Source organism: Parasteatoda tepidariorum, chromosome 10 (assembly GCF_043381705.1).
Source record: "Parasteatoda tepidariorum isolate YZ-2023 chromosome 10, CAS_Ptep_4.0, whole genome shotgun sequence".
Taxonomy (NCBI): Eukaryota; Metazoa; Arthropoda; class Arachnida; order Araneae; family Theridiidae; genus Parasteatoda; species Parasteatoda tepidariorum.
Genome location: NC_092213.1, coordinates 21,992,230 through 22,011,267, shown reverse-complemented (window position 1 = coordinate 22,011,267; position 19,038 = coordinate 21,992,230). Strand labels below are relative to the sequence as shown.

At 29.5% G+C, this 19,038-nt stretch overlaps 1 protein-coding gene across 3 annotated transcripts in view; it reads left to right on the top strand.

Annotated features, from left to right (window-relative positions):
* LOC107439823 (NPC intracellular cholesterol transporter 1) overlaps nucleotides 1-19,038 on the top strand; it is a 74,180-nt gene that overhangs the window by 35,464 nt on the left and 19,678 nt on the right. For all 3 annotated transcript variants that reach the window (XM_016052541.3, XM_016052540.3, XM_016052538.3), the window contains 14 exons: nucleotides 771-1,116; nucleotides 3,099-3,231; nucleotides 4,316-4,521; nucleotides 4,604-4,783; nucleotides 5,533-5,593; nucleotides 5,685-5,813; nucleotides 7,287-7,469; nucleotides 9,124-9,238; nucleotides 11,018-11,145; nucleotides 12,423-12,557; nucleotides 13,982-14,071; nucleotides 14,167-14,357; nucleotides 14,447-14,674; nucleotides 16,682-16,743. In XM_016052541.3, coding sequence (XP_015908027.1) covers nucleotides 771-1,116; nucleotides 3,099-3,231; nucleotides 4,316-4,521; nucleotides 4,604-4,783; nucleotides 5,533-5,593; nucleotides 5,685-5,813; nucleotides 7,287-7,469; nucleotides 9,124-9,238; nucleotides 11,018-11,145; nucleotides 12,423-12,557; nucleotides 13,982-14,071; nucleotides 14,167-14,357; nucleotides 14,447-14,674; nucleotides 16,682-16,743 — 2,187 coding nt within the window. The remainder of the gene's footprint in view (nucleotides 1-770; nucleotides 1,117-3,098; nucleotides 3,232-4,315; nucleotides 4,522-4,603; nucleotides 4,784-5,532; nucleotides 5,594-5,684; nucleotides 5,814-7,286; nucleotides 7,470-9,123; nucleotides 9,239-11,017; nucleotides 11,146-12,422; nucleotides 12,558-13,981; nucleotides 14,072-14,166; nucleotides 14,358-14,446; nucleotides 14,675-16,681; nucleotides 16,744-19,038) is intronic.

The following is a 19,038-nucleotide window of genomic DNA, read 5'->3' as shown; positions in this document are numbered from 1 at the left end:
TAAAATTCGTGGATGTGACTTTGAATTATAGTTTTACACTGATTAAAATTTAATATAATAAAAAATTTGTTACTAATTTCTTTCAAAATCTTTTTAAAACTTAATAATCATGTAATTCACTTTTAACCAAAGTTTAATGAGTTGTATCAGGATATACTCAGATAAAATAAGATATTCTTTATTTACTTATTTTGTGGTTATAGAAAATTATTGTTCTTTTTATGCTATTATTTAATTTTATAATGTAACTGTTATTTAAATCACAGAGAATTATTTTCTTAGTTTAAAAATAGTGTAGTTTATACAAGGCTTATCAAGTTCATCACTATTTTAGTTTTGTTCATATAATGTCTTTAACTATTTTGTATACTCTAATATTTTTTAAGCATCAAGACTAAATCAAATTCTATACACATTTTTTGAAAAAATATTTTTTTAGAGAACTGCAATTCAATGTAACCAATTATAAATATATATATACATATATATTTTACTTTACTTACTTTTAATTACTTTTTTCTTATAAACTTATTTTTTTACTAATATTTCGAAAGGTGATACTCCCAAAAGCAATTCTAAATCTATATATTGTCATATAATTATCTTCCACTATATTCTTTGAGTAATACAGTAGTAAGTATTAGTTATATTTGTTTTCTGGGATAGCTAATTGTATATGGAGATTTTATTATAAACTTGTAAAACATCTAAACCTTTTTAAGTTACTAAATCGTAAAGATAAGAATGTAAAATTTATTTTGAATTTGTAGTTATACCTAGTCAAGTTGTGGAAAAACCTGAAGACCTAACAGATTCTAAGAAACCTAGCAATGAAAACACTCATCAGGTACCTGAGACTGAAATTATATCAGATATCTCATTCCTACAAAAACTGGGTGCATCTATTGAAAGACACTTAGAGGAAAGTTTCTGTGAATGGGGAACTTACGTAGCAGAGCGTCCACTTTCTGTCATGTGCCTTTCATTACTTGTTAGCTTTATTTTGGCTTCTGGTCTTTTGTTCCGTTTTTCAGTCACAACCGATCCTGTTGATCTGTGGGTCTCGAGAAGCAGCCAGGCCAGACAAGATATGGAATATTTTAACAAACATTTTGAGTAAGTAATACTAAAACCATTTTTGTGTTGTTGTTTTTTATTAAATTTTTATTTGTAACAGATAGACTTTGAAGGGAACACTTTTGAATGAATTTCTTCTAAAACAAATCTGTTACTTTACACCCATGGGTAAAATCTGTTTTTGATTAGGGAAATCAAAAAATGTTAAAAAAATTTTCAGTAGCCTTGCAGTAAATAGATAAAATTCCCATAACACCCCACAGCATCCCCTTCTTAGAGGTATCAATGATAAAGCAGTTTCTTTTAAACTGTGAATTATTTTATCAAAATTTCCCTAGACACTTCAGAGTGTATTTGCAGAAGTTGAGTTAAAAAATATTAGTAAAGCAAAAATTCAGTTAAAGTATAGATGAGACAACACATAATATTTTACATGCTAAATGTCTAACTCTTGTTAATAAAATAAAACAGTGAGGGGAAAAAAATTGTAAATGCTGCATGTGGAACAGTTTTTAATTCATATAAGTTAGTTTGGGTACAGTACTTAATAAAGTATGTTAAGCAATGGATAAAAAAAATAGGAGAGCTCTAATTAAGAACTTTCATTGAATCATAATGTAAATAGTAAATTATGTACAATTGAAGATTTAAAGTCACATGGAAAACAAATATTAAAAAGTTTCTTTTTCATTTGCTAACAATCAATGGATCTTTTTGAAAAAGTATTTAGAGCAGGGCTCGAAAAAACTCAGAAATTTTACCCGTCCCCGAGGACGGCTTGTCCAACGATGTGCCCGTCCTCCTTTGAAACTAACCCGTAGCTTCTAAATAAATAAAACAGGGTTGCCACTCCGCAGGGAAAACCTGGAAAATACAGGGAATTTAAAAATCACCTAAAATAACAGGGAAAATGCAGGGAATTTTGATTTTTTTTCTTTACAAACTGGGAAAATACAGGGAATTTTGTTTTTTTATTTTGGTCTTTTAAAAAATGGTGCGTAATCTATGGGATATTTAACCATGATATTTCAGCTATACTAAACTATTTCATTTACCATAGCATTATTTAAGTATGCTCAGCTGTTTTCCGAGCAATTGAGACTAATAATTATAGTTAGCCCAATATAGCTCACACAAGAGCACAGTAATTGTTGTTTCCTCTTAATATATTGCGTATAACATGTACAGGGAAAACACAGGGAATTTTTTTCCAGATTTGAGTGGCAACCCTGTAAAAATATAATTTTCTGTTATTTATTACAAACATTTATATGAATTGCACAATGAATTAGTAGTTACTAGGATTACAAATACTAGGATTACGTTATACAGTAATGAAAGAAATACTAGATTACTAATAGCAACCTAGTACTTCTTTTATGAAATAATTTATTTCTTTTTATGAAATAATTTAAATGACAAAGGTCAAGTTATCTGGAATGTCAATTTATCCGAGGGTACTGCGTTTTTTAAACGAAACAAATATGACGTTTGCCAGTTCCACAATCAAGCCAATGATTTACAGAGGCTTCTGCACAGAAATCTGAAAGAGGTTTTCAATTTAGGTAGATGTTAATAATTGCGTTTAACGCTTCTTGTTTATGACCAGAACGTAATGAGTGTGTGTGTTTTTTTTGTTGTAAGTAATTACTGAAAAGCCCCTTTCAACGTCTGCAGTGCTCCCAGACAGAGAAAACATCAATTCTAATAACAAAAATTGAAAATGTATCGGGAAAATCCCGCGTCCGCGCGGCCGTCGGATTCGAGAAATTCATTGTCTGCGGGAAATTTTTGACCTCCGAGGACGGGTGGTTTTTCGAGCCCTGATTTAGAGTGTTTATTTAATTTGTTTATGTGTATTAGGTGTATAATTTTAATGATATTTCATATAAATAGAATGAAAAAATTGAGGTGTATGAGTTAATTATTTTTAGAATCCATCCAAATTTAAATTATTGTTGTTTTTAAAAGTGTATTCACCAGCTGATTGTAAAAAATGCATTAATTTGTTTTTGTTTCAGACCATTTTATCGAGTGGAACAGATGATCATTACTCCAAAGAACAAGACTTCATTTGTTCAGAGTATTAAGGAAAAGACTGGAGTAAATACGTACACCTGGGGTTCAGTTTTTCACCGTGATTTTCTTTTAGAGGTAATATTCTTATTTTCCAACTAATAAATACTTATTCAATTTAAATTAATAAAATGCTAGAGCTATAAAATTGTCTATTTATTCCTTTACGTTTCTATTAAATTTGTATGGTGTAGTCTTTACATTTTACGAAACTCTTAAATTTTTTAGAAATATTTCTTTCCCTACTATGTGATATTTTTGAATTAAAATATTTTAACAGTAAATGGTTACACAGCAAGCTGATGATTATCCATGATAGTGGGTAAGACAGAGACCACGCTGACTATCTATTGAAATGTCTGTTACTTCCAGTCTCTTTGTTTAACAGAGCTCCCACAGGTCAGGGAGAACATGGAAAACTTGGAATTGTCAGAGAATTGTATTTTAACTCTAAAACGCAGGGAATTGTCAGGTGAAAAATGCAATTTTTTACATAAAACTTGGAAAACTCCTATATTATATTTCGTGGGAAATAACCAGTTTTAGAATTGTCAGTAACAGTAATCGGTTATTGAAATTAGAGCTAAATAGTCCTAACATCTATAGTAGTTATTTTATAAAGTTTTACGTCTTAGTGAAACTTTTCCATGTTTCTATTCTCATTCTATTATATGTTTTTGCTCACCAAATCTAATATTTCACAATACAAATAAGAAAATGTCAAAGTTTTCTGATGAAAAATTGCATGATCTAAATAAAATATGGTATGGATTTTCAATGGAATGTACTTGGAAAAGTTAAAGAATTTTTTTTTTTCTGAAATAGTGTGGGAACCATGTTTTTTTTTTTTTTTTTTTTTTTTTTTTTTTNTTTTTTTTTTAACGCTCATTGTGATGCCATTATAGGCATTACATATTTTCTAGCTTTTAAAATTTCTTTTATTTCATAAATTTGATTTTTTTTAATCATTCTTAATCCAATTATAATTAAATTAAAGCAATTATTTAATGGTTATCATATTTTACAGGAAATGAATCTGAATATTTTATTCTTTTCTTAACAATCAATGTTCTTAATTCTTTACTTATTAGAAAGTTTAAAATCTGTAAAATTATACTAGTTTATGTAGCATTAAATAGCATGTTTTTTTTTTATTAATTAGGTACTTGATTTACAATTGTCTGCAGAACAGTTGGTTGCAACTGTTGAAAATAGAACAATAACTCTTAAAGACATATGCCATGCTCCTCTAGCACCTTTAAATACTAACTGTGCTGTTCAAAGTATCTTTGGGTACTATCAAAATCAACGAGAACTGTTAGCAGACACCAACTTTGATTATTTAGGTCATTTTAAAGAATGTGCTGGGTAAGTATATTGCATGTTGCAAAAAACTTAAATAAAACTATACTTTTTTTTGGAAATTGTAGCTCTATTTTTAATTTTTCAGCTCTATGGGAGAAATTAAATGTTTTGCACCCTATGGAGGCCCCTTGCAATCCACTGAAGTAGCATTAGGTGGTTTTCAAAATTCTGAATATTACTCAGCTACTGCCTTGATCATTACAATTCCAGTTACTAATCATTATGATAACAAACTTAACAGAGATGCATTAGAGTGGGAAAAAGTGTAAGTTTTTTTTTTCTTTATGAATTTTCTTAGGAGATCTTAATTAAAATTTAGTTTTCAGCTTGTATTTTTTGTTTTAAATCCTACATTATTTTTAATTGTTCAGTTTTAATTGATCCTGTATTTTAAAATTGAAGTAAATATTGAAACTAAAAAAAATTGAAATGAATTCATTAAATTTCTTGTATTTCTTTTTTCTAAATATTTATTAGTGAAAAATAATACATAATAAAATAATAATATATGACTATCTCTTGTATAAAAATTTAAGAAATGATATTTAATTTTTTGCATATTTGTTTAAACCATATATTTCTATATAACTGAAGTAGAGTAAGATATTCAGGATTTCAGGAAATATTTTTGACACACTACAGTTTAGTTTGATTTTAAAGATTAAACATAATTTTATTTCTTATTTGTTTTCAAAGGAATATTTTCCATTGAATGACTTTCTAAAATTAGTTTTAATATTATACAGTATGTTGAACTTAGACACAAGATCTAATACACAATAAGTGATATCTACATTACACAATAAGGGATGATGTCTAGTTAATCTTTAGATTTAAATATTTAAATTTATTCAATATTCATTTGAAATATGTCAAATATTATTTTATATTTCTTTCTTCTCTATTAGTCCAACTTATGGCTCTACTTTTATACCATTTGGTTTAAAGAAAAGGTTTTAATTGGAAATTTTTTTTCCAAATACTTTTATGACATAATTTCATTTTATTTTTCAGTTTTATAAACTTCTTAAAGGATTATAAATCTGATAATCTGACTATTGCTTTCAAAGCTGAGGTTAGTAAGCAGCAAAACAAATTTAATTATTTATTTTTTTTACCACTGTTGTGTTATTTTACATATCTTTTTAATTCAAATCCATTTTTAGAGATCTGTTGAAGATGAGTTGGAGAGAGGAAGTCACAGTGACATAGTCACAATAGCAATTAGTTACATCATTATGTTTGTCTACATTGCTGTTGCTCTAGGCGAAGTTAATACCTTTAAGAGCATGTTGGTGAGTTATTTTACTTATTAAACAGTAAGATAAAATTAAATATTTAGAAAGAAATATTTTTTAACACAATATTGAATATAGCAGCATTTGAAATTCTGGCTGGTCGACTGGTCCAAGAGATTATTTATAACTGACATTAAACAGCCGATCTAAATTTTGGGTTTACGACTACTAATGTTCAAGTGCCTAGCTTTGTAATTTTGAACCCAATCCAGAAGACAAGGGAACTCCTGGATCAAGTATTGGAAGAAATTTGCCTTTTTGGAGGACTTTTTGATGGAACTAATCCGTATTTGTGTTACATGAAGAAAAACATCACGAGAACCACCCACAGTTGGCCTGATAGCAAGTGGACTCTAACCCATTATCCGTCTACCACTGAGGATATTTCACATCAGCTCTGTGGTCGGTGCAAGCTGAATGCGGAATTCGTATAGACCAGCCATCGCTGGCATTAAAACATAGTTCATCTCAGTGGAAGGCAAACTAAGGTCCAAGAGATTACTAAATCTTCCCTTAAACCCCTATGAAACAATAATCACTAGTCCAGGGGACCATTAATCGGTCTGTTATTAATTATGTAGTGGGCATTACTTTTTAAATATTATTGTTCAATTGTTACATCAATTTGCTCCAATTAATCAACTTTCATAATAAATGGGGTGTTATTATGAAGCAGGAAAATGATTTTAAGCGTTATATAATTACAAATAATATTGAATTGTGACTGGAACATTGATGTCGTTTGTGGACAAGCACATAGTGATGGTGGGGCCACCAACATTCTTTTATAATTTGCATGTATGTAATTTTTCCAATTGTTTAAAGTTTAAATTTTATTTGCAGTAATTTTTAGTAAAATGGCTGCACCATTGTACACGCTGCGCCTGTGAAAAAAATATTAAAAATTTTTCAATTAATATTGCATAGGCTGCAGTTCCAATTTTAGTCACTATTAAGGAAAAATTCACTTCTAAGAACAAATCTTGAAAAGAGGATAGAAGCAGAACACAATGTGCGGATCTTGTGAGTCTAATGACTTAATTGATAAGAACAGCAAGAATCTTATCTTTTTTTTGTTCTCAATGAAAGGAAAAACAATGAAAAAAAAATTAAAAATTAGAAAAATATGCCATTTTCTGAGCAAATTGATATTGGCCCACTATTTTGAATATTTTTGTAAACATTTATTCTTGATTAAATCCACATTGATCTCTGAGTTCTCGTGTAAAGCTCCCCGAGGAATAATATCGCAGGACACATCAAGGCGTATCTATCAGAAATTTCTCTTACTTCTTCATGAAATATTTTTAAATCAAATTGAGTTTTAACAAAAATGTTGATTTTATTTCCATGGAAAACTTGATTTACGTTTTCTTTGTTTTTATGATTTTGAACAGAATTTTGATTTATGTGCACTAATAAGTTTAAATTTTGATTTTTAATCAATTTTAAATGTTACTTTGATTGCAGGTTGATTCAAAGATCTCCTTAGGTTTTGCTGGTGTTTTAATTGTGATTGTTAGTGTTGTTTCTTCCCTTGGAATATTTTCTTTTGCTGGTGTGCCAGCCACATTGATTATAATTGAAGTCATCCCTTTTCTGGTGCTTGCTGTTGGTGTTGACAACATCTTTATTTTAGTACAAGCATATCAGGTATGTTTAAGAAACCCTTTTCCTGTTGCATACTAAGATAGTAAAAAATTATAAGCTTAATTATAAGCTTTATAAGCTGTAAATTTGACTGGTTTCACCATAGATATGATGGTTTAAGATAATTTCTTTTCTTTTTTTTCATTTTAATTAATAAGCTAATGGTTATCAGTTTCTCATCAATATTATCTTTGAAAAAACTCTATGTCTAAAATTGTTGCTCGATTAAAATCATAGGAATGGCACACAATATATTTCTTTTTTATCTGTTTTTGGTTCTCAAATGTTGTGCTCTTTTTTTTTTCTTTTATTATTATTATTACCTAAAATTCCTTTTTTATTTTTGCAATTCAAACTAACAATTTTGTACTCATTGAAATAAAAGAACTGATTTCTATTCTACAAGCATTAACAGGGTGCGTAGCGTTTGTAAAAAGTACTTAAAGGTGCTTTTTGTGAGATTTCGTTTTTAAAAGCTTTTAAAGGTGCTTTTTTCATCTGGCGTTTTTTAAAAGTGCTTTTTTTCACGAATAATTTTTTTTCCTTCAGTGATATCTGGCGGATCCCTGCATTTCACGAAAAATGGGGAGTTTGCTATGTAATCATTCACACGAGCTTCACGTTGTTCCCACGTTATGACTTGCGCATGCGCGCACACTCGAAACTGAAACCCGAGTGCTCCAATTCGGATAGAGTCACATTCTTATTAAATGTTTTTCTTTTTTATTTATAATTTTATTCTTTTTTATTTTATTTTACTTCTTACACTTTTTTGATGTAGGGGGTAAGGGTACTTTTGTTCAGAGTCAAGTTGAATTCACTCGGTGATGTGGGAAAGTACTGATTGTTTCGATTTACGTCCGTTTCTTTTTGAGTTTTTTTTTTTTTTTTTAATGCTAAAATTGTTCATAAAAAGTTTTTGTTTTTCAATAACATCATTGATTCAATATGAATTTTTTGAGTTCTTGAAAATTTTTGTAAAGTGCTTGAAAAGTTTTTAAAAAGTGCTTATTTTTGATTCAAAGATTTGGCTACGCACCCTGATTAAACAAGTAGGTAGAATGGAAATTTTTTTCTTTTTCCTTTATTTAAATTTTTTTATTAGAAAGTTAATAAAAAACGGAGATTCCTTTCTGATCTATCAACTACAGTTTAGAAAAGATATTAACTCATGCTTGGAGGATAAATGTACTTTCAAGCTGTGCACATTAAAAGTAATGAACAAAATATAAAATTCAAATAAAATGTTAAATTCAAATCAGGTGTGTTAATTTTTTTTAAAATTGAAATTTTATAAGCAAATGTTATATTATTTTGACTTTCTCTATTTGTTAAAATAAATTTTTATTGATACTCGATTCAAATATTAGGACAGAGGGAAAGAGTCCTAAATAGCATTGGTTGAATTAAACATTAAAATTGATTAGTCAAGTATTGTGTCATTTTCTCCCCTGAGTTTTGTCACTTAATTCTATTAAACTAAATTTATTGAAATTAAATTGTTTGAATTTAAGTTCATCAAAACTAATATATAAACATAATATAATCTTTTGTAACTTATGTATAAACATATTTTTTTTTATATATCAGTTATTACGATTTATTTAAATGCTAAATTTAGTAAAATCATCTGAGTTAATTGTCATTCTGCTCTTAGCGTGATGAAAGGCAACCAGAGGAAACAGTAACTAAACAAATTGGTCGAGTTGTTGGTCAAGTAGCACCAAGCATGATGTTGTCTAGTCTTTCCATGTCAAGCTGTTTCTTTATTGGTAAGGAAAACTTTATTCATGTTCATTCTCAAAATATTTATAATGCGTTTAAAAATAATGCTTGTAATTTAAAGTTAGTGTGCATTTTTGTTTTGTTTTTATAAATTTTTTTATCTCTTTGATGCAAAAGGTATGTGTTTTAGAAATCTGAAAGAATTACAGAAATATTACCTAAAAAGTGTTATTTTGCTTAATTGTAAAATGCATCAAACTATGCTACATTAAATGGATGAAATATTTCGTAATTTTGGCAGGGCACTATACTCACGTTTGTGAGAACGTGAGTCCAAATCCAGCTGGTGGAAAACTCTCCATGTTGTAAATGGTGCACGTTAAATCTGTTGGGTCACAAACAGATCAATACCTCTGGATTAATACCTCTGAATTAGAGATTGTTCTCTGGTTCAGGTCAAAATTACGACTTGTGGATGATTTAATGAATGGTTGTATCACTATAAACAGGTGTGGTAGAAGTGGAATTCTTGGATATAGATGGTGCCACTGGAAAATAAGAGCAATCACACTCTTTTTGCCTTAGTGGCTGACGGCGACAAAATTTCACATTTTGACAAAATTGTACCGATCAATACAAAAATTTCTCATTGACGATAAAAAATACACTGATTTGTCATTGATAGGTGGGAAAAAAAAAAGAGTTTGCAAATGCTCCATTGAATAATAACCTTAGAAGAAGAACTTGTTAACATGCATTTTAGTGAATACAATAGAGTGCCGAGAATCGAGATCAAATCTGATCTAAATAACGAAAAATTTGGATAAATGGACAACTTTAAGTAACAGCTTTTAAATAATTTCCCTTCTCATTTTTTTCCAACCAATTGGCAATTTTATTTTTTAACAGTCGTTGGACAATTGGCTCACTTTTTTTTGTTTATGACTACAAATGTTCTCCTCTGTAGTCTTGTAATTTTGAACACAATCCAAAAGACAAGGTAACTCTCGGATCAAGTATTGGGAGAAATTTGCCTTTGTGGAGGTCTCTTTGATGGAACTAACCCATATTTGTGTTATGTGAAGAGAAAGACCACGAGAACCTCCCATTGTTAGCCTGATGATCAATGCTTACAATGTTAATTTAGGATAAAAATTAAAAATCAAGTTAGTAATTTTAGTTAATAAAATCTTAATATTCTTTTATTCACTCATTTATCTCTTGATAAAATCACTTTTTAGGCATGTTAAACCTTGTGATGCCACTGCTGATACTATAAATAGTTTGTAAAATAAATTTGTGCTTGGGGTAATATAGTGATAAGCCATATTTTTTCACTTGAAACTGCCTTTTCTATTATTCGGGGACAGGTGCTAACAAGTTTGAAGAATTGCCCCTAAATAGCAGCACAATTAGCCTTAAATTGCGTTCATGGATACCATGATAATTTCCACCAAAAATAGCTTCATTTAATAAGTATTTTACCAATTCCCATCTTTACTATATAAATCCTTTTGCGTAATTTCTGTTTTTCATAGGTTTGTTATGAACCTAGAACAAAATTCAAGGTCTTTCAACAAATCCTGTTTCCTAAATATAGAAATGTTATATAGCAGAATTAGTCTTTTTTATAGTGTTTAATAATAGTTCCCATTTAATGGTACAGCTCCAAGTTGATTGAAATAAAATGTTAATATTTTAATAACTTTTTCTAATAAATCACAAATATTACGTTTATTATTAGTCATTTTTATCAGTTATTTATTAATGTTGTTTTTCTGTAATAAGGCTGTTTTCTCTCTTTAAGAATATATTTATAATTTCAGGGGCCTTGACCGATATGCCGGCTGTAAAATTATTTGCTCTCTATGCTGGAGTAGCTTTGCTAATTAATTTCTTTCTCCAAATGACATGTTTTCTAAGTCTTTTTACTTTGGATGTAATAAGGCAAGAAGTAAGTGAAATTATTTTTTATTTTGAAATTTTTTTAAAATTAATTTTGTTATTGTATAACTGAAGAAACATTCTCTTGATCGGGATTTAGCAGTCTTCCAAATTTACTTTTTCTATCATGCTGTTTAGTCCTTCCTTATATTACAATTTTTTATGCAATTTAAAGGTTAATCTTTCAGTATTTCTTGGAACTGATTACCCAAAAGTTGTCAGATTTTGGGTAATCAGTTTCAGGTTTTATGATTCTATTTTGAATTACAATGCACTCCCGATTATCCGGGTTAATCACCGGGACAGGTCGCACGGACAATCGAAAAACACGGATAATCCGAAAATTCCTTTTTATTAAAGAAAAAATTAATATCAGTACAAAAAATATAAAAATTACTGACATTTGCATGCTGTATAACGTCAAACTAGGAATTTTCCTTTGAACGTTTGCTGTTTAAAAAAATGTGTAATGCGCCATATATGGACACATATTTTTACGAAACCTAGTAATGTCACCGTAATCAAATCCTCCCATATAATCTAATAAAGTTTCCACAATCTATATCAGTTACTATCATCATTATTTGATTTAATAACATAACGATGTCTTCATCCGTCAAATACTGGAAGGCAGGCTCACACTTTGAAACCAATCTTCTAAATTTTCTTCATCAAGAATTTCGAATTTCTTTTGCTTGTTCGAGAATACTGTTATCATATTCTTCTTGAATATCTGAAGAAGATTGTTCATCAAGCAGTATGATCTTTCTCCACAATCGTGATAACGTAGAAGATTTTACCTTTGACCATGCTGCTGATATTTCATTTACTGCAATCCAATAACGAATATTGCTTTCAAAAATTTGGTAGTGTTATGACTTCATGAATCAAATATTTTTAATCTTGAAATTGTTTCGCTTTAAATTTTTTGTGATACTCAGGAATGAGCATGGATAATCCGAGCACGGATAAACGAGAGTGTACTGTACTAATTTTCTAGACTTTTTTCACAGTACAACAGATTCTGGCTCTGTTGTGCTGTGTTTCAGTCCTTTCCATTATTGTGAAGGCCTTATGTTTTAAATTATTTTTTTGTAATCATGGAAACTTGCATTTAAATATGGCCATTTTATTTAAATTTCAATGAGTATTTTATCTGAGTAATTTAGTTCGAAGGATTTATTGTTTAGAAGCACTATTTTACTGTCTTCATATTTTATGTCTTTTTACTTGTTACTTTGATTATTATTATTATTAACAAAAACTGTATTTTGTTTCTAATTTTAGAATCACAGATTGGATCTCTTTTGCTGTATTAGAACAGCGAAACAAGATAAAGTGAATACCAAAGGTGTTCTTTACAAGTTTTTTAAGAATGTCTATGCCCCTTTGTTATTGAATAATTTTTCAAGAGTCCTTGTGGTAAGTTACTTCTACTTTCGTAGTCTATTAATCGCGGTCCATTTCTATTCATAATTTTGTTTTTGCTTAACCCTGGGGTGATAGTGAGCCCAACTAAAAAATCCTGGAAATTTCTTGAGCAAAATCATTCATGACGCGTTTCAAAAAATTTATGTTTTTATGAATTTAAATCATTTATATTTTCAAAATATGAAATTCTAAATAAATTATATGCAGCCTAATTTAAATTCACATTTATTATTCTGCAGAGAAATATTTACAAATGAAGGAGATGCCAAGTATAAATTCTAGTTCTAATATTTTTAAATAAAATATGCAAGAATTTTTATACATTAATGTGATCAATGATTTCTTGAAACTTTTGATCTTGGATTTCCGGATCGCAATTAGCGAATTTTTCGTAACACAATTACATCTATTATCCAAAATAAAATCTTATTATTTATGTATACCAACAAAAAAATAATGTTGTGTGGAGCTGAACAAATTAATATCTTATGTTTTGTTTTTCTTCCTGAAATAAGTGTTTCTTAAACAATTTTCTTATGTCTTTTTTAAAAGGGGACAAAATATACCTATATAAAATTAATTTTTGTCATTTGCTGAATAGTTTTTCTCCCATAAAAGTGAGAATCTTGATAGAGAAATGATGAAAATTCTAGTTTCAGTAAATTTTTATTACTCTGAATGTTGTTTAACTGTAGAGCTTTCAATTCAGAAAACGCTTTGATTCAGAAATCTATTTCCTAATTCTTATTAAACCAGACTAAAATAGCACTGGAAATAGATTAAATGTTTTTATGTTAGATCCTTTAGTTTGCACTAACAAATTTGCTCTGATTTAAATTGGCCTTATTCAGTCTGGATCAGTCTAATTGCTAAATGGAAAAAATTTCTAAGAAATTTGTTTCACTCTTAAATTGAAATAGAGATAAACCAATGCTATACTTGTTTTAACTGGTTTAAAAATGTTTAATTCTATAAATCCACTAAGTGGATTCAGAATTTTATTATTCAAGACTTCTTGTGAGTTAAATTAGCTTATAAAAATTTGTTAGTAAACACTTGAAATCTATTAACTAAACTCAGTGGTGCGACAGCCCATTGAAGGCCAAGGTCTACTGTGCCCATTTCAGTTTTCTTGACCTAGGGTGCAGTAGTAGATGTTCCAGTTGTGTGGCTAACTGAACACAGAATGCCCAATGTTTAGACCCAAACGTGCTTGGTACTCATTTTATCAACCCACTGAAAGACTGAGTCAACCTTGGCCAGTCTTGAGGATTGAACCTAGGACCTGTGACACGAGAGCGTGAAGCACTACCACTCAGCCACCGGGCATCTTAAATCTACACTCTTTGTTTAAAATAAAATTGTAATCTATTTTTGCTGTATTCTTTAAATAATCATAAGGCTTGTTTTTACAGCTAATTGGATTTTTTGGTTGGTTATGCTCATCCGTTGCTGTTTTAAACAAAGTAGATATTGGATTGGACCAAGAATTGGCTATGCCCGAGGTAATATTAAATTTTTATTTTATAATATCCTATGTTTTATCATAATGTCATTACTATAATGTTTATAAGCTTTAATTTCAAAATCTAATTTCTAGGATTCATATATGTTGAATTACTTCCGATATCTGAGTAAATATCTTTCCGTTGGCCCACCTGTTTATTTCGTCATATCAGATGGATACGACTATTCAAACGAAAGTTTACAAAATAGCATTTGTGCTAGTCAAGGCTGTGATGATAACTCAATAATGGTACAGTTGAAGTGGATGGCAGATCGAAGTAACAGGTATAAAAAATAACTGATAAATTTATGTTTCAAAAGTATTTCTCAAATGTCTTAATAAGTATTATATTTTTGTAATGTTTTTATTTCAGGACTTACATTGCATTGAGTCCTGTGAGCTGGCTTGATACTTATTTTGAGTATATGCATAGCCAAAGTTGTTGCTATCACAAAAATAATACTCATTGCCCTGCTGAGTCCAAAACAAAAGAATGCCAGTCCTGTAGCATCCCACGATCTCAGCGACCTGTAGGAGATTTATTTAACAGAAATCTTAAATATTTCTTGCAAGAAACGCCTAGTCAGTTTTGCTCAAAAGGGTAAACATTCTATTTTTGTCATTTTATATAGCTAAAAAGTTAAAGCTCAGGGAAAAATATTGAATATTGACCATTTTAAACTTTATGTGTAATGCTTGTCTTTTATTTTCAAGTGTCAACGCCAAATCAGAAATATTTTATAAAATTTTTTTTAACCTAGATCAGCTTATAACTAACTGAAACATAGAAGCTTGGGTGCCACTTTTCAGTCCTGAGGACTGAAATCAGTCTTGAGAAAAGTCATTGGACTAAAATCCATCAATATCTCTTTTCCATTTGTTTACTTAAACTAATTTCCTTTTTTTTTTCTTCTTGAAAATGAAACATATTTTGTGTTAAAAATAAAAAATAAAATAATTTTTATGAAAACATTATTATTTTTTACAATTATTGCAAAATGATCAAGTAATGATGTCACTCTGCAATAAAAGAATGAGATTTGTACTAATGCTGAATCTGAATCTGCTTAAGTTACTATTCCCCCCCCCCAATGCATTGGCATGTTGGCCAAAGATAAATTCTTTGGCCACATGCAATTCTTTTCCACAGATCGTAATTTTGACCTAAATCAGAGAATGATCGATCTCCAATCCAGTATCCCCAGAGGCATTGATTTGATATGGGAACATGGAACTTTTGCGACTCGACAGGTTTAACGTGCATCAGTCACTTTACTACACGGGGAGTTTTCTGCCGGCAGGGTTCGAACTCTCGGACATGAGCCCAGCGCCCTACTGACCAAGCTATCCTGGCCAGAATTTTTTAATTATAGTGCTAGAATGAAAATTAATGGTGAAGCAAAAAATAAATAGAGATATGAATCATTTCAGAAAAAAGTTAGTGGTTTTATTATTCAGTTATAGGTATAAAAAAATGCACAATTAGCTATTTTTGTTTGCTGAAAGCTAATTAAATGAAGAAAGGAAATTAAAAAAGAAAAAAAAAACTAATTAAGACCATTATCATGGAGAGGTAAATTTTAGGGTCCTTGAGTTATGAATTTCTGAAAATTCCAGTGAAAAATGCTGTAACATATTAATTTGTCAAAAAATAAGTTCAGTCTTGAAATTTTTTTAGAGTGGCACTCAAGATAAGCCAAAAATAATACTTGTAGTGTGTCTACCACTATAATTAAATACCAATTCACTAGTATATAAGACATGTTAACTCACTTCTATCTTGGGATCCCTTTTGATAGATGAAGTTTGACTAGATTCTAGCCACCACATACTAAAATATTGTAAGAAGATACAAGTCTTCAACTACAATGAATTTTTAATAGTTGAGTTTATACTGAATCTTGAAAATATACTTACTGAAATGTAAGAAAAAGAACTACAAATGGAATGAAGAATACTTTTCTCATTCAGAAATAAGATATTAATAATTGAAAAATTGCCGTACTTCTACTCATTATTTTATATTATTTGATGTACAAAATGATTATTACTAGAAATTATGACAGTTTCTATTTTTTCTCATTTAATATTTACATAGGTTTTAAATTTAAAGTAAGGTTTTAAAAAAATGTAGCCATAAACTGGTTTGTAATTTTTGAATTTGTTCAGTATTTAAGAGTGCAGTTTAATTTGGTGTAACCTAGCATTTTTATGGTCTAATGTTGGCTACAAGTTGAATGTACCCTTTTATTTATTTTTGACCTATATTTAATGTTCAAGCTAAAATTATTTAATCTATCTTACCTGAACTGTATTTAATTATTAGTGTTGATCAATAATCTCTCGCATTGCAATATGACTGATATATTTTACAATATAATAGTCATTTTTATTTTTAGTTATACTATTCATTCTTATCATTTTATTTCTCATTTCATAAATTATTATTAATTTTTTATTATATTTTAGCTTTATCTAAATATTTAAACCTATTATTGAATTTTGGCAAATTCATAATCTGCAGAAGGAAAATCACATAAGTTTTTTGAAATTGAGCAACTCTTAAAGTTATTTGTAAGGTTCAAAAAAATTTTAATTCTTTTTTTAGAGGACGAGCTCAATTTGCAGGGGCTGTTGAACTTCATTCAGATAACGGAGTCACTGTCGGTGGTATGAATTTTTCTTTATTATTTCCCACTATATCTCCAAAATTCATGAACTGTCATGTGGTTGAATTATTCATGCATGTATACATCATTAAATGAAGTATATTAAAACTTTTTAAAAGTATTTAAATATGTTTGAGAATTTTTAAATTGTTAGTGTTTTAAAGCATTTTTACTTTTGGCATTCTTTAGATTGAAAAAAAAATATATATATGCAATTATAAATGTGTCCTTATCTTTCTTTATTTTTCTCTGAAAATCATTAAGCTTAAAAATTCCTAAGAGATTGTTTTTTTTATGTGCCTTATTCAGACTATTCTTTCGTAATATTCTGTAAAAGTTTTTTATTTAAAGGATTTACCATTATTTGAAAAAACCCTAAATAGTTAATAATGTGCTATTTTGTGCATGCTATAACTGTTTAGAGTTTGTAATGGTTGTCTCCATTTTTTCTTTCTCTAGCTAAAGATTTCTATACAAAGTGTCAATCGAAAGAGAAGTTGCTAATTTTTAAAAAATAAGAAATGTTTGTGTTTTAATTTTCAACATTTGAAAAGTTGCCATACCACTGTATTGTTTGAACTCATAAAAATGTGTAAAATTTAAGAATTAGTTTTTTTTTTTTTTTTTTTTTTTTTTTTTTTTTTTTTTTTTTTTTTTTTTTTTNTTTTTTTTTTTTTGCTTATTTACTAGTAAAAACTTCAACAAATGGGCAAATTTTTAAATATTAACTCCTTAACAGTATATATTTCAGAATAATGGACCAAAAATTGAATTTTTTTTATTGACTTTAATTTGTTCTTTATATTATTATAGTAGTTAGAAATTGGTTTTTTATTGCAAAAATAAAATTTTAAATGCAATAACTACTGTATTTATTATTTTTAGGTGCACATAAAAAAGGAATGAATATCACACCTTATTCAATTAGAGCAGTTTAAACAAAGTTTTGAAGCTAAATATAATATAACTAGTATAATATAATTTAAAAATGCATGAATGTGATTTTTGATACATAAATTTTACAAATCTTTTACGGTATGGTATATCCCAAAGCACAGTTCTGCACACAAGCCCGTATCACACTCTTTGCCCTCGATTGAAGTCGTAATCGGTGAAAAACTAGGGCGACTAATCTATTAGGAAAATAATGAATTGAGCAGTGTTTTCACTACAGCGCGAGAATCTTGCATATTTTTTTCTTTTCTCGCAATAAAAAATAATAAGCGCGAGAAGTTCGCGCACTCCATTAATCAATTTCAAAATGCGCGAATTTTGGAAAAAATTTCGTCTTTTGCCATTTTGAATAAAATCCGTTTCACTTTTCTTCCTTGATCTTTCATTATTTTGAACATCGGTCCTTGTTATCTAGTTTCCCTAATTACCAGTATTGTTCAGAACCGACGCGAACAGCAGAACACCACCCCCCTCCCGAACCACGGAATCCCTTTCAGAACACATTTCTCTGCAACCACGTGTTCGTCGTAGGTAAGGTTTCTTCATGTAAGACGTTTACATTTTTTGTGCATGAATCTAAGATGGACAAATACATTGTTAAGGCGACATCTTCCACTCCGTAGCGGGCAATTGAAAATGAAACAAATGTCGTTAGAAACAGTCAAAACGAAACAAATACGGATATTTTTCTAAACTAAACTCAATGGCGCGACAGCCCATAGAGGGCCAAGGCCTACTGCGCCCATCTCAGTTTTCTTGACCATGGGCTCTGGGGTGCAGGAGCAGATGTTCCGGTCAGGTGGTCAGCCGAACGCGGAACCCCCAGTGTTTAGTTCCCAAGCATGCTTGGTAATCATTTATTGACCCACTAAAGGGATGAAAGGCTGAGTCAACCTTGCCCGGCCCGAGGATCGAACCAGGGACCTGTGGCAGGACAGCGCGAAGCGCTGCCGCTTAGCCACTGGGCGTCACTGATATTTTTCAGCCAAATAAATATAATAGCTGATGAAAAAGTAGATATAGAACATTTTCCATATGATGATGCAGCAAAAATATTCAATTAGAAGATGTTAAAAATGTATTATAATTGAAGAAATAATTTTTTTCCAAGTCTATTCCTGTTTTTTTAATTTTTAGAGATCTCACTTAACTTTTTGAAATCTCACCCTGTTTTTGAGAAAGGGTGAGAAATTCTCTCCCATTTTTTTTCTGTAATGAAAACACTGAATTAAGTATCCTAAAGTAGAAACAAACCCAGCTCTGGCTTCACAAAATAGAAACGTAAATTTTTCTCCTGCCCAAAGTCAGTTCAGGTATCAACTTTATTGCATATAGTAGTTGC